The 16,718-nt window shown below is 41.7% G+C and overlaps 1 protein-coding gene across 1 annotated transcript; it reads right to left on the bottom strand.

Moving 5' to 3' along the window:
* Window positions 1–11,834: 11,834 nt before the first annotated feature.
* On the bottom strand, window positions 11,835–12,788 carry LOC133054462 (olfactory receptor 52M1). The gene has a single exon (XM_061139468.1). The coding sequence runs from the start codon at window positions 12,786–12,788 to the stop codon at window positions 11,835–11,837; it is 954 nt and encodes a 317-aa protein (XP_060995451.1).
* Window positions 12,789–16,718: the final 3,930 nt, after the last annotated feature.

Below are 16,718 nucleotides of genomic sequence, written 5' to 3'. Positions count from 1 at the left end.
TCTCTAGTCTTTCCCATTCTGTTGCTTTCCTCTATTTCTTTGCATTGATCGCTGAGGAAGGCTTTCTTATCTCTCCTTGCTATTCTTTGGAACTCTGCATTCAAATGGGAATAGCTTTCCTTTTCTCCTTTGCTTTTCGCTTCTCTTTTCACAGCTATTTGTAAAGCCTCCTCAGACAACCATTTTGCCTTTTTGCATTTCTTTTCCATGGGGATGGTCTTGATCTCTGTCTCCTGTACAATGTCCCAAACCTCTGTCCATAGTTCATCAGGCTCTCTGTCTATCAGTTCTAGTCCCTTAAATCTATTTCTCACTTCCACTGTATAGTCATAAGGGATTTGATTTACATCATACCTGAATGGTCTAGTGGTTTTCCCTACTTTCTTCAGTTTAAGTCTGAATTTGGCAATAAGGAGTTCATGATCTGAGCCACAGTCAGCTCCTGGTCTTGTTTTTGCTGACTGTATAGAGCTTCTCCATCTTTGGCTGCAAAGAATATAATAAGCCCCAAAGTGACTCAGGTGTTTGCAGTAATCCTATGGGTACAGGAGTTGCTGCTCAACCTAACATGTTGAGCTCAGCCCTAAGTCAGAAGTTACTACTTTTCAGAATCTGGTGTCTAGACACAACATTAAATCCTAGTGGAGAGCTTCATATATCCTGGCTTCACTAGCAGTATTTCTTTGGGCTCATTTTAGGACTTTTGTCCCAAAGGAACTAAAGGTTGATGGCTCACAGCTGTTCACATGATTTGTGAGCCTAATTGTTCTTCTAACTGAAGACTACTCAGATCACCAAGGAAATTCTTGTTTATGGTTACAGGACAGCTCTGGAGCTGGGTTCAATGTGAAATGATTTTAAGCAATCTTACACTTAGGCTGTCTGGTATTGTGGAAGCTGTCCAGGTCAGAGCAGGGATAGTTGTCATTCCTCGGAAAAGCACACGACAGGGTAACTGCATCTTCTGTTTCTTTGCATTACTGTGTTCTGTCGCTCAGGAGTCTGGGCCCCCATGTGGGGCTTCTCCTGGATTTGCCAGTCCTATGTTATCAAGAATTCTCTGGGGGTAGATCTAGGTAGGAAACAATCTTTCTGTGAATAGTTAAGTCTGGATTTACTGTACACGAGTTAAGGATGCATGTAATAGGGTACAAGCTATTATCTTCCTTTTTCCTATAAGCAGACTTCTTCTTGGCTACCTTACTTCATGTTCTTTATAGAGGTGGTGGCATCAATAGCCAAAAAATGGGGATGCTGGAGCAGTTAATTCAAAGTCAGTACATGCGTTTTCCCCTTCTAGCTGCTGTTACTTAACTCTTTATCTCTTGGTCAGCACTAATATTTCTCTTTGGCAATGACCACCAACTAATACATGTGTGTAGAAAATCATTCTTCAACTTGGCCGTCAAATAACAAGCCATAAACATCCATCTCTCTGACAAAGTACCTTTTGGGACCTTCCCCACTAATGTCTGCCTAACATTGAAAAAGGTTTCTTGTCCTTGCCCTCAAAGCCATTTTCCGACTTACCCAGATAGCTTTAAAATCTTGCATTTTGGTTCCTGACCAACACTTCTTATGTTGTAGCTTCCGTTTCTGCTGGTTTATACTGCTTGATCGGTGTGAAGGGAGCAGCTTAACTTCCCTGTTTTCATGCAAGGACGTGGCTACTCCCCTGAAGGGGGCAGAATTAGAAGAAACACTTCTGACTCCTCTCTCCATGTCTTAATAGTCCCTTCTCAAGTGATGCATAATGACCCATCTCTTTAATGGAGATTAGGAACAGCAAATATGACTTGCCCATTCTTTTTACTGAATAGTTGTCTTTAATCCTGTGGCTTTCTGTAGCCTGCAGGTGAAAAATGGATTTTTCTTCATAAACGTGGTTAGTGTCTGCAGGGGTTAATAATTAGCCACCCGTTGCTCTGGCTAAGCCATGAGAAAACACCATGGAAAAATAATAGAAGCAAAACATAGCAATACAGTATAATCTAAGCAAAAGTACATCAGGTTATTAGTTGGGGTCATGATGCCCTGTTAAGCTATGGAAAAACATAATGTGGGCCTTGGAACACTGGGCCAATGCAAGTTCAGAACACTGCTTGTGCACACACCAAGATATTTTCCCAAGGCATATGTGGGTCTACGACCTATAGCTGGGTGATACCTCTTGTACAAGAAAATAACAGATGGTTCCAAGTAATCAATAAAATGAGAGACATGACTGGGGACAGAGGAGGCTGATTTTATCATAGCACAACAGATACTTTCTGTGTGCCAAGGCACTAAATAAAAGTGATGTGGCTCCAAGGGACAGGGCTATTGGTCCAAGAGGTCTTGAGTCCCCCATTTCCATCTTTAAAACTTAAATTCTGTCTCTAGTTTCTTTCTCCCAAACTGTGTGTTGACAACTTTCGATCCCTACCTGCTGCGCTGGCCGCAGCAAGTGTCTATACTCAGTCTATCAGAATACCACTTTGGATTGAGACGGAGCAAGTAATGACAGTTTTAAATCTTGGTCTTATATTCCAATTCAGTTTAATCAACCAAATCAATATTTCAACTTCTGCAGTGATGAGATAAACAATATTGAAATCACAGATTGTCAGACTATCTGTGTTTAACACATGGCTCTACCATTTAGTACCTGTGTGTCCTCTGAATCTATCAATACTTTTATATTCCTCAGTATTTCCTTGCCTGTAAAATGAGGGTGCATGTGTGAGTGCTCAGTTGTTTGACTCTTTGTGACCCCATAGACTAGAGCCCACCAAGCCCCTCTGGCCATGGGATTTTCCAGGCAAGAATACTTGAGTGGGTTGGCATTTCCTTCTCCAGGGGATCTTCCCCACCCAGGGATTGAACCTGCATCTCTTGCATCTCCTGCATCATCAGGGGGCTGCTTTATCACTAGCACCACTTGGGAAGCCCCTAAATGAGGGTAACAGTACTTATATTGTAAGGTGGTTATGAAAACTAAGGAAGCAAACAAATCTAAAGAGCTTAGAAGTGTTAAATGGTTGTCAGGCACTAAAATATTTACTTACCTCCAAGGCTTTATTTAATACCTATAGGAGAAGTAAACATAACTAGAGCTTAGAAACCACAGTTCTTAACTCCTACAGACCATCTACACCACCTTTCTTTCCTGGATAATACCAAACTTTCCTCTCTCTCAATATCTTTACATTTCCAGTTTTTTCAACTTAGACTTCTCTTTAGTTTTCAGTTATGTTCTTTAGGTGCAGTTATGTCCTTTATCACTTAACCATCAGCTCAACTTCGTCTTAGTGATTCATGCTTGAATTCATGATTGAATTCATGATTCATGCTGGAATGGATGTCTTTGTGGTCCTTTCTTCTGCTAGACTGTTAAGTTATATTGAGAAATGTGTTCACCTTTGTATGAACAATAGCTAAAACATTCTAGTAGCAGAACATACCCCAGTGTGTTGAGCTAAAGAACAACTCACAGAAAAAATAGAGAATGTGGGATCCCCTGAACAGAGTGGGTTGAGAATCAAGGATGAAAGTAACCATGCTCCAGGTGAGAGCAAAGGCAGCACTGAGTTTGAGCTGGCATTCAGATGCAGGAAGGTTTTAGTTTTGAGTCTGGAGTTTCTTGATATAGTGGGGGTTTAGAAAAAGCCTCTATGTCCAAGAATTCTACCCTAGGAAGCAATGCCAAATTAACACTGACAACGTGGTAGTTACTCTGCCAGTTAGAAGGAAAATTGAACCAGCTCAGGGAATTTGGTTGACAGACTCATAGGATAGACTGCATTTGGGGAATGACATGGTTAAGGAATCTAGTTATCTACCTGATTGCCATTCTGCTCAGCCTTCACACCTGATCGTGAGTCCTCATTCAGCAATAAGGGATTCCAATTTTTTCAATGAAGTTCATGAAATGAACTATTTCTGAAACCACTGCCTCACTATAAATGTGGAGACTCAGAAATATCAGTCTGAGAAGGAGAAATATTATATGATACCCCTTATATGTGAAATCTAAAAAGAAATATGATACAAATGGACTTACAAAACAGAAACAGACTCACAGATTTCAAGAAAGAGCTAATTGTTTCCAGGGGAAAGTGCATGGGGAAGGGGTAGTTAGGGAGTTTGGGATGAGCATATACACACTGCTGTATTTAAAGTGAATAACCAACAAGGACCTACTTACTATATAGCACCTGGAACTCTGCTCAATATTATGTGCCAGGCTGGATGGGAGGGAAGTTTGGGGGAGAAGGGATACATGTATATGTATGACTGAGTCCCTTCGCTGTTTACCTGCAACTATCATGACATTGTTTGTTAATCAGCTATACCTCAATACAAAATAGTTATAAAAATTTCTTTAAAAAAGGAAAAGAACTTTCTACCATGTAGACATCTGTCTCAACAGCTGGGTAATCTTGTTGGGCTTAAGTTGATCTCAATGTCCTCATTGAGATCTTAAGTTGAACTCAGTGTCCTCATTGAGAAACCTGTGTTGAATGAAAACCCTGACCAGGGATAACAGACTCCATCTTTTGACTGGTGCTTGAAGTCAATGGGTGACTTCCTTACATAAGTCTGAACCTGCAAGATCAAAGGAAGTGAGGTCTAGAAACCAAAGAACAAACCCAGTTGTTAACATACAGTGTGTTAAAGGTATAAACTTAAAATTCCTACACTTTTAATTGAAAACAAACTAAACTTGAGTCTCAGAAAATTAGGAGTCCTCTTCCTAGTTTTCTCTCCATCAAACTGGTCCTCAACCAAGAGAGGAAAAAGGGGAATCAAAAGTTGCTCATCCTAAAAGACCAGAATAGGGTATTTGGGGTCATAGGGACTTATCTGGATTGAAAGAAGTCCAACAACGGAAAATAGAAAGGGCTCTGTGTGGGCATGCAATTTAAATTATTATAATTACCATAGTGTGGATTACTCCCCAGGGAACAGGTTCAATACAGTAAGCATATGAAAGCTATTACAAGGAACTGGTTTATGCAATTATTGAGGCTGAGAATTCTAAAGCTGCAGCTGTCAAGCTAGGATGAAGAGTGAGGCACCAAAAACACAGTAAATCTTCCCTTTCCCCACAAAACAAAATAAACCCTAGGTCTAATAGAAAGCAGACTTGGGGACAGAAATGTCCTTGTGTAACTTGTCAGTCCTAAAGAGTATAAGAAGGCTGGGGGCACTAATACTTGTGGTTGTGAACCAAAATGGGTGAAGATCATTCTATGAGTTATAAATGTTCTAATATCGAAGTGTAAGTTTGGGGCTGAGTGTTCCTTTAGGTAATAGCTATTAAATAAGTAACAGGCACTTTCAGAATAGGATCAGTAGAGATGAGGACAGGGCAAAGCTCTGAGAACAGATGGAGAAAGAGACCTCCATATCAGAAGAAAGTCCAAACAACTCACACTGGTCATCCACACAACTTGCTGAGGTGCCTCCAGCAGTATTTTAGTCTGCCTCACTAAAAAACCCAGAGCTGTTCAGAAGTCTTGTCCCAACAAGGGCCAAGCAGTTAGTAATATATCCTTTATACTCTCTTCCCATATGTTCTGCATACAAGAGATGGGAGTGAGAGGGAGGAGCAACTTATGAATGAAAACTCAAAGTGGTAACTCAATGGTAGTAACCAGACACTTAAAAATAAGTTGTTATGGGGAAAACTGACATTGTCTCAGCTCAGTTTCCTCAATCTGCTGATCTAGAGCAGTCTCAAGCTATTCTTGTCACTGTCTCCCTTCTAATAAGGCAGTGATCCCCAACTTTTGGGCACCATTGACCAGTTTCCTGGAAGACAATTTTTCTTTGGACAGGGTGGGGGATGATTTGGGGTGATTCAAGAGCATTACATTTATTGTGCACTTTATTTCTGTTATTACATCAGCTTCACCTCAGATCATGAGGCATTAGATCCCAGAGGTTGGGGACCCCTGTTATAAGGCACTGTGAATAGTGAAAGTGAAAGTTGCTCAGTGGTGTCTGACTCTTTGTGACCCCATGGAATTCTCCAGCCAAAATACTGGAGCGGGTAGCTGTTCCTTCTCCAGGGGATCTTCCCAACCCAGGGATTGAACCCAGGTCTTCCACATTGCAGGCAGATTCTTTACCATCTGAGTCACCAGGTGAGTGGTGAAAATGCCTGTTAAGTTCAAGGTAGCTGCTCTGCTTCGGTTATACATTGAATTTGAATGCTTGAGGACATTGAGGACACTTTTGACACAAAATCCTTAAGATTTATCTGCATTAGAATATCCCTCATATTTTCTGTTTCAGGGTAAGGAAAAAAAGCATTGGTAATCTATGTATTGAGGATCATGACAGTTACACAGCTTTCATTTTCCAAGGTCTGAGAGCAGTCTTTGAGAAGAATCTCATCAGGAGCTTATTGATGGATGTAATCAATAAATAACCTAAAACAGGAAAGAGTTTCTTGAGCCAAACTGAGGACTGTAGCCTAGGAGATAGCCTCTCATCTCCATATGAGAAACTGCTCAGTTTGTGTGTTTCCACATAGTTTCATGTTCCTTTTTCTGATCTGATAAGGTTTAAATGTGACATGCAAATATTTCTTCAAAGTTTCAAAAGAGACAGTATGTATACAGTGAGATAGCAGAATCCTGGTGTCTGGGAAGGAAACCTTACCTTTGAAGGACAGTTAACATGAAAACCACAGGAAGGGAATCATCCTTTGCTTTGAAATGGACATTCTTTCCCTTAATGGTTAAAGGTCATGTGCTGTGTGTTTCATAGGTCATGAATGAGGTTGTCTTAGTTCACACTGTATTCAAGCTGAACCATGTATAAGCCAAAAAAACTTCCCTATACTTCAATATGTAAACATTTTCTCCATCAGGTGTATAGTCAGAGGCATTAGCTTTCCCCACAGGACTAACAAGTTGATTTTCCAGTTGGAGTTACCATAATTGCATTAGAATTTGCCCTCTGAGGGTACATTAAATTAATTTGATGTGTCAGAAGTAGACACATCTAAATGCCCATGAAGTAAGATAGAGGGATCCTGAGGCTGGAGGAACCATGAAATCACAATGCAGAGGGAAGGAGGAAAGAATAGAAGAAAAGTCTTAGACTTGAGTGTATTAATGAGAGTCAATTCCTAGGCAGGTTGATAAGTCTGGGGTCCCTGAAGGAGAAAGGGGCCTGGGGCTCACAAGGAGGAGACAGGAGCCTGGAATTCTTGAGGAGGAGGAAAGGACAAACTTTTTTCCCCCTACATTCATTCCTAAGGATTATATAAAAACAATGTATCCTGCTTGAGGACAGTTTCTCTTTCTTGAAAACCTTCTGACTAATTCTGATATCGTAAAATGTAAATTGTGGGAGTGGGTCTGGTAAGATCTCTACAACCTTGAGACATTCTTTTGATTTATTGTAATAACTAAAGTATATAATTCCCTTGTTAAGGCTAATGAGGGGGGCACTCTCCATTCCCCTTCTGATGTCTGATGTCTATGTCAGAAGCTTTCTGTCCCTTTTCACTTTAATAAAACTCTGCTACACAAAAGCTCTTAAGTGATCAAGCCTGGTCCCTGGTCCGGAAGCTAAATCTTCTTCAGAGATCATGAATCCGATGCCGTTCACCATAAGCTATCATCTTGGGGGTTTGTCCGGGATCTTCAGGACACGGTAAGAACACTTGGAGCTCTAGCCTCTGCTTTTTCAGTATATATTTTCCACTTTATTAACTCTATAGTGTCCTTGTGTGAATGAGTGACATACTCTGTGTGAAGCAAGTGAAGAGCCCTGCTCTGCGGTTTCATGGTGATTTGTAATGACTGAAGGCAGCCCCATAAAGGGGAGACTTGGCGGGGGTTTATACAGACCTGCCAATGCCAAGGGACATACTCCGTCGACCTCCTGGTGTCTATGTCAGAGGCTTTCTCTGTCTCTTTTCACTGTAATAAAACTTTTGCCATACAAGAGACCTGAGTGGTCAAGCCTGGTCTCTGGTCCCGAAGCTAAATCTTCTTCAGAGATCATGAATCTGACATCGTTCACCATAAGCTATCATTTCTAAGACCACTTTGGCAAAGCTGCGTGTAAGTCTTGAGCCAATAGAGCTCATGAGGAATCCAGTATCACACTACAATAGACCTGTGCCTTATTAGCGCTGTGCTTATCCAATGGTTGGAAGCAGCTCATAACCAGAGGTTAGGCAATGCCATAAACTCCAGAGCACAATGACTGAGGCTGTCAATTAGATATGCTCCTTGCAGTCAAATCTGAAATGCATTTGTTTTACGGCCACTGCAATGCATTCTTACATTGCACAGATCTACTTCAGATTTTAGGAGAAGTTTCACCATAGTTTCCATAGGCCTTTCTTGCTATCGATGAACTCTGTAGCTCCCATTTCTTAAAATTCTGCTCAGAGCCACAACTGTTAACTCATTCTCTCCTATTTGGAATTCCTTCACCCTTAGTTGTCAACATCATGAATTTTGATGGCTTGCCTGCAGAGTGATCCAAACCTTCATTCCTGAGGGGGCTGAATCCTTATTCAGGTTCTTATTTGGGGATTATTGCATATGTACACTCATGGTTACAATTAAGTGAGGGAGCATGACAAAATGCCTCAGGGGATGACCTGACTTCTGCACATACAAATTTTTTCTGGCACACGTTATATGAGCAGTCCTCTCTCGTCAATTCAGTTACTCCTGCCAGTATGTTAATTCCCATTCTCAGCTGTTTGTTCCTGGACATAGGGGTCCAGAGGAGCCTGATGGTAAGCTGTAACTTGTAGCTCAGGAGAACCCTTGCTGTGTCCCTTGGCAATAGTCTCTACCTTTTGAGAACCAGGACTTCTAATCCTGTAGGACCAAGATTTGTAGGGAAAGGAAGAAAAACTCCCATAATGGATCATTGGGAGTGATACATGGAATACTTCTGCATCTACCCCTTTGTTCTTAGACTCCTGTATTCTTCCTACTGGGGAGCTAGCACCATGTAGATGTCTGGTTCAGTTCATAGGCTGTGTCCTAAAGGTTGGGACTCTACTTCTGCAAAGTGCCCTGTGAAGTGTTGCCTGTTGAACTGCTTTTTAGCGGTGTTTTAAGATGGCTCTGGCATTTTGTGAGGCCAGCTGCTTCTGGCTGGTGAGGAAATGTAATACTTCCAGTAGGTCCCATGGTCATGAGCCCTATCCTGCTTGTCTGAAGTGTCTATTCTTTGTGTACTATGTCATGGGGTGTGTCCTGCTTGTGAATCACACTCAGGAAGCCCTCAAATAGAAGTGCTGGCCAAGGCTCTGTTGGCAAGAAAGGCAAATCCACACCCAGAATAAGTATGTATCATTGTCAATGGCCACCAACTCGCTTCCTAGCCTGAATTCCAGAGGAAGAATGCCATAAGTTGGGTTCAAATTGTCTAACTCCCTTGAGGATACTCTCAGAAAATGTTCTGCACTGAAGGAGAATGTTTCTAACTTTTCTCCTAAGGTTAACTTGGTGGTATGATGATATATTAAAACTAGTTTTAGAGGTGGTTCTGAGTTCTGAGTCTTGCCCTTTCTTGTGCTCCACAGAAATGTCCCTGGGAGCCTGTGAACATATACTTGGCCCTATAAACATTTTCCCCTGGCTCTCAACCATGGTGGGAATGAGTAAAACAGAACTTTGCTTATGATTACTTTTTCATTTATAGTTAAGAGCATTTGACTCCAAACTCAGACATAAGACTCAGGAACAATAAATGCCATGATGGAGTGATGGAATGGAAGTTAGAGATGCTAGAGGAAATATGAATGTAATTCAAACTCTTAATTAGAACATATTCTAGATATCTGAGTAGATAGCTAATACTCCAGTTATTCAAATTAAGTGGAATTATTCCAATTAATTGGGATAGCCAAAGCAAAACTGAAAGTCATATTTTCTGATTCTCATGAAGTGATCTTTTCTTTGCATCTGACTACTTCCATTTATATCAGGCCCAGTGATAGTTTGTATACATGAAGCTTAGTATATTCAATATCTTCTTGCCTATTTTATTTTATGGAATTGTGGAGCTTGTCATTGGACATTGATAGAATGCAGTTCTACCCTCTGCTCTGAGAGGAGACTACTTTGGTGATCTGTGCTCTCCAGTTTCTGAGAATAATGGTTATAGTTAATAGCTGTTGTGTTAGGAATGTTAAATGCATAATCATCTGACCTTGGAAAACCATTGAAGAATGTGGTAAAAAATCTGCCTACCGATGCAGGAAACCCAAGAGACAAGGGCCCTGGGTTGGGAAGATCCCCTGGAGGAGAAATGGCAACTCGCTCCAGTATTCTCACCTGGAGAATCCCATGAACAGAGGAGCCTGGCAGGCAACGGTCCATGGAGTCAGAGTCAGACACAACTGAGTGACTGAGCACATGTACATCTGATGTTGGAAGGTAGTCTTCAGCTCCTTCCCAATTGAAGTAAAGGAGGATCAAAAAGGCTAAAAGCTTTAACATTAGAAACAAACATCTCAATTCCCCAAGTTCACTTGGTTTATGTCACTTCTGGGAGCATGTTTCCTCACTTGCAAGATATAGTAATTTCTGCCTTTACAGTGTGGTTGTAAGAATTACATTAGTGACTTTTTCAATTGATAGCTAAGTGCTATATATTAGCCATTTTCTAGATATTGAGCTGCTACTTAATCTGGAGGGTAAAGTCAATGCTTCTAGAAATGCTAGCACACATCCTTTTATTTTGTGATCTTTCTAAACAACATATTTTGACCAGGGATCCTACAGATGGATCAGGGTTAATAAGAGTTTCTGCGGCAAGGGCAAGGATTTCCTTTCCATGGAGTCCTCATGCTTCAGGCCCCATGGTAAGCAGCCTTGGGGAAGATATGAGGGCAATGCTGAGACATGATCTTCTAGACTCATTGCCCTCCTCTGAGCTGATTTTTCTTTTCTAGGCCATTCTTTCATGAGTGGTATTCCTCATACCTAACAGACCTACAAGTTAGTCTTTTTCTAGAATGCTTCTTGTTTTTAATACAACTTTTAACAGCATCTCATTTATTAAAGGCTTAGAGCAAAAAATGCTTTTGTTGCAGCTAAGCCCACTTTGATAAAATGACCCAGTTTTTAGGATTTAAGTGTTAAAGAACACACAGAAAGCCAGTACATAATATTGTATAACACCAATATATTATAAACTCCAAATAGGACATTTGATCTAGGCAGGTCAAGCTCTGTATAGTTCATAAAGCAAGTATTCTGCTCTGTGTTTAAAATGTGAACAATACAATCTACCTCATAAAATATCTGGGTATCTGTAAGAATTAAGTGCTGAATAAACACTAACTGCTACTTGATGTTGTCATTGCTACTTGATGTTGTCATTGTTTTGCCATCTCTATAGCTTAAATATGCTTTAGTAACTAGAAAAAACACCTATACTTGAGAATTGAGAGCTATACAATCTTTTTAAAATTTATTGAAGTATACTTGATTGACAGTGTTAAATTCTGTACAAAAGTGATTCAGCTATACAAATGTATACACATTCTTATACCTTTTTCCATTATGGTTTATCAGAGGATATTGAATATAGTTCCCCAAGGTATGCAGTAAGACCTTGTTCATCTTTCTATACATAATAATCTGCATGTACTAATCCCAAACTCCTACTCCATTCCTCTCCTATGCTTTCCCCCTTGGCAACCACAAGTCTGTACTTTCTTTTTTAGCATTCCTTTGGAATTACAAAACCCAGAGAACACAGGATCCAACATCTCAGACTCTCTGGAGTTCCCCAATGGGAAATTGCCCATCATATTTAAGTGCTTTCTCCATGAGCCTATTTAAGAGAAGTATGAGTCATTTGATCTTAGTTTCTGTCTTGAGAATTTGGAGAAGTCTTTCCCGGATCTGCTTGGTGCGGACCGCATAGACAATGGGATTGAGGATTGGAGGAATAAGGAGGTAGAAGTTGGCCAGCAAGGTGTGGATTGGAGGGGGCACCTGGTGACCAAATCGGTGAATGAGGGAAGAAACAGCAATGGGAACATAAAAGATAAGGATAGCGCAGATGTGGGAACCACATGTCCCCAGGGTTTTAAGCCTGGCTTCAGGAGTAGCCAGCCCTATCACGGTTCTGAAAATCATCACATAGGAGGCAGTAATGGCCATTGAGTCCAGGATCAAGACCAGAAAGCCAATGCTCAATCCATAGATATTGTTGATCCTGCTGTCACCACACGCCAAGGTGACCACAGCCATGTGCTCACAGTAGGAGTGGGAGATGACACGGGTTTTGTAAAGAGGCAGCCGCAGGCGAATTATCAGAGGCAAGGGTTCAATGTAGAGGACACCCCGGCAGAGGGCAGCCATCCCCAAACATCCCACCACGGTATGAGTGAGCACTGTGGTATGATGGAGTGGGTTGCAGATGGCTACATAGCGGTCAAAAGCCATGGCAAGGAAGATGCCTGACTCCACCGTGGCAAAGCAGTGAATGAGGAACATCTGAGCCAAACAGGCATCCAACCCAATATCACCAGCCCCAAACCAGAAGATCCCCAGCAGTTTGGGCATAGTGGAAGTAGACAGAACCAGGTCAATGATAGCCAACATGCACAGAAAGAAGTACATGGGCTGGTGCAGACTATGCTCCACCCTTACCACAGCCAGAATGGTGACATTCCCCACCACAGCTACCAGGTACATGGAGCTGAAGGGGATGGAGAGCCAGGTATGCAGGGACTCCAGTCCTGGAATGCCAGTGAGCTGGAAGGAACTGGGTGCTAAGCAGACATTATGAAAAGTGAGCATGGCTAGTTACAAGTGCACTTTCTCACTTTGCCCCAAAATATGGTAGAGCTTTTTTCCCCCCAGAAATAAGGAAAGAATATTCTTAGGTCCTATAATAATGAATAGGCTCATTGACTATATAAGATTCTATAAAATTTCTTTGAAGTTGCAAAATAATGTCACAGCAGGTTATTACTGCTATGTCTATGAATTTACTAAGCACAAGACAAAATACATATTTAAATGGAATGTAAGCATATATTTATGCAATATGACTCAAGGAGTACTGTTCTGGCATCAATAAAAATGAACTTAAGGCAGACAGGTGGCTATTTAGTCATGTAACTCTGTAGGTCTTCTCTGAAGTATTTCTCAGGATTGTATTGGCAAGATTCAGAGTGAAGGCTCCATTGATAGGAAATATATTGATGCTGAAAGATAAAGTGACAGCCCCCTGGGACTCTCTAGAGTCTATGCTAGATAAAAATTTAATCTAGGGGCCAGTGTTGGCTAATGAATGAGCTGAAGTATTTAATCTGAAGGCCAAATCAAGATAGATGTGGGCAGGTGAAGACTTTCCAAAGGGTGGAACAGAGTGATTTCTGATAGGTGTGAGGGCTGAGTGGACCTCAGTTTGTGTGTCTGCCCAAAGGTAGATCCCTGCAAGGACTCTATGACTTTCTTGGAGGCTGAATTAGAAGATTCCAGAAATGGAGAGGATTCTCCCCAGGAAGGAGAAAGAGAACATTCAGGGCAGAGTAGCATGAAACTTATATGAACACTGGGCCAAAGAAATGCCCTTACTCAGAGTCCATAGTAATGGGCTAAGGGAGAGAGATATATATTTAGAAAGAAGGCATGAAAATAGTTCTATATACTTTCAGGGTCTAACGTATCATACCAGAATATGTTCCTATGTATACTAGAGGAATGCCAAGGGAAGAAGCATGTAAGAAAGTTTGTCTTCTATATCTTGAGCCTCATTGGGTTGAAAGTAGCAGAGCAGCCAACAGTCTGGGCTTTGGAATTTTCCAGATCTGACCTCAGATCTTGGCAATAGGAACTTGAAGTAAATTTCTTTACCTCATTCATTAAATACAGTTGACCTCATTCTACAGAAATTTAAGTAGTATGTCCTGGAGAAGTCATGAAGATTAAAGGAGAAGGCAGTGTGTGAGGCATAGTAAGACTAAACTATTGGGCAATTAAGACTAATATGTAAAACCAAAGATGCATTCAATAAACTTCAAAGAATGCTGAAATTTCCCTCTCTAGGTAGCCGAAGTGCTGGGAAGGTGACAACTCCTGTAAGCCGGTTGTAGTGACTTTATCCCACAGAATTCCTCTGCGTGAGTTGGGCTTTCTCTCCATCTCAAGATTCTCCTAGATGACTATGAATGAGGATAGAGAAAGTGTTGAGAGTAGAAGGAAAAAAGATTAAAAGGCTGAGTCAGTGGGGTTGGGAAGGAAAGGAGTGCACAGGAACCAGCCTGTGACTGAGGTGAAGGAAGTAGGGCGAGGCTAGAAGCTAGGCTGGAGGGAACCTGTCTTGGTTTCTTCCCTGTTGTGCTGTTTGCTTTCCATCTGTCCCCCCAGATCCTGTTCTGTGTTCTCAGAAGCTGACACTTATGCACCACTGCTTTTCTTTTTTTCTTCTGATTTCTAAGTGGTCTCCACCAATGTGAGGCAGGAGATAAGATGAGACTAGAGATAAGAGCTTACTCCTCATCTCCCTTCCTGCCAGGCACATTTGGCAGTGCTGTGACTTTCTACCAAAGGCCACAGCTCCTGAAAAGTGACCCCTTCTCCGGCACTTGTGTTCTGACCACTGCATCTTACCTTAACCTGGCTGGCCTAAGTGAAGTGACACTGCTCCCTGTGGTTAGTCTTGGGTCTCCACCATCCCTTGCCAGTTTTCTTAACCCTTTCCAGGCCTCTATAGGTGGTCACTTTTCTTGCGCCATTGACTGTGCCTCTCGTTGTTTGGATATATTAGACCAGACCCCAATAGTGTACAATCTTCACCAGGATCATCTCAAAGCTGCCTGCTTCCTCACTAGGACACATCTGAAAATGGACAGCTTCGTGGAACTAGCTCTAAAGGCAAAAGAACTATAATCTCATGGTTGTCGAGGGCTAAGTTATCTTGACCATGATTTCTAGATTTACAATAAAGTAGACTTGTCTCCTTCACCCATACCTCCTAATTTACTGGCTTTCGTAACTGAATGTTGTAAATAAAGTGTAATCATGTTAAGAAATCTTGCTTCCTTCTAGAAAAGGGAGAGTCCTTAAATGGAAAAATCAGTGGTACTTACCGAGTGAACTTGGGTCTTCTGTTTGTCTTCCTTACAGTGGTTACCTTCCTCCTGTGTTAGTGGGGAAGCTGTCTCAGTGTCTGCCTTCCATTTCTGATATTATGAGTCCTCTCACTACTGAGTCACACCCTGGGAGTCACACCACTGTTCCTTTGTAGGTTTGGGCAGGAAAGACATGTTGTAGGAGGATCTCACAGATCAAATTACATAAGAGACTAAATCTATACCTAGTGAATTATGGGCATAAGAACTATTTTCTCTCAAAAGTAGGCAGGGCTCTTCTATATCCCAGACCTCCTTAGATCAAGCCAAATATCCTTAGTCCTGTGAACTGGACTCAAGCCCTGGATTTGATTTATCTCTTTCCTTCTTCATATTTGACAACATAGAGCTGTTTTCCTGACAGAGGTTCCACCTCCATTTCATCTCTTCCTCTTCATATTAATCTCCAGAAATACCATGAAACTGAAAAGGGTACTGGTGCCTGGGCAAGGGCAGGGGGGATATGTTTCACCTGCTGGATGGAGATGGGCTGAGCCTTGGGGATAACTTTGCTGATTTTTATCCTTTTCCTAAGGCCCTAAGACTCAACTTATGCTTCCTTAGTCTGAAGGGCGGTCCTTAGTCCTTAAATACCACAGGAGGCTACCGCAGCTCCTGTTCAGTGGGGCTGTGAGTATAAGAGATCACAGCAGGACAGCTCCCACCTGAGCTACATCCAATACTATGAACACAAACCACAGCACTTAGCATTCTCATCCTGCTCACTGCCTTTCTACATGGCTGAATTTTTCTATCTCCAAATGTGTCATGTTTTTTCACTTCTAATAATTGCCGATTGTTCTTTCCTGATTTTGGAATAGTATACTCATCTTCATCTCCTGGCTAATACTTATACATGGCATGCTGCCACAACTTAGGTATCAGCCTAAGAGGCCTGTCTTTATGCTGCACACACACAGTATTCCAGACTGCCTGCTTACCTGCCTGTTTCCCTGGACAGAATATCAGTTCTGTGAGAGTACGGAGCATGTCTATCCTCATTCTCTATTGTAATCCTTACACTGATATAGTGCCTGGCTATGTTAAAGGAGAGTAAAAGATATTGTGCCTTTTTAAAGCACCTGGAGGTGCTTTGCAGGGTCTTATACTGGCTAGTAAGCTAGAGTCCTCTTCAGTCTCCTTGTGTGTAACTCTGTGGACTCCACCCTTTCTAAGTCCCCTTTCATGAAAATTCCTTCCTTTTGGGTCTTGGAGACTTATACAAGAGCATGATCTAAAGTTGGATGCCCAAGGCTCCCAAGCCTGTTCTTCCTTGTAGGCTGGGAATGCTTACTGATCCTTTTTACTCCTTTTCTAGATTTTTCCTTGTAAGAGGATCTTACCTGGAATAGGTAGTGTCAGCAAGAGCCTGGGGCTCTGCAAGTGCCTCTGAGGCCTGACACTTACAAGCATTCTGATCAGGGGTCAAGGGAATTCCACTTGTAACCTTCCCACTGTCTCAGTAGAGAAGGAAAATAGCGGACTTTGTCCCAGAAGGATAGACAGATCCTATATTTGGACACAGAGCTATCTACACCATATATCAGAGAGGTCTAAGTCTATGGAGGACAGACTTCTGAATTGAGCCATG

This window comes from Dama dama, chromosome 1 (genome assembly GCF_033118175.1).
Source record: "Dama dama isolate Ldn47 chromosome 1, ASM3311817v1, whole genome shotgun sequence".
Lineage (NCBI taxonomy): Eukaryota > Metazoa > Chordata > Mammalia > Artiodactyla > Cervidae > Dama > Dama dama.
This window is presented reverse-complemented; position numbering and strand designations above follow the sequence as displayed.

Excerpts from the sequence above, each read along its gene's own strand:
- LOC133054462 (XM_061139468.1), bottom strand. The coding sequence starts at position 12,788 with ATGCTCACTTTTCATAATGTCTGCTTAGCACCCAGTTCCTTCCAGCTC.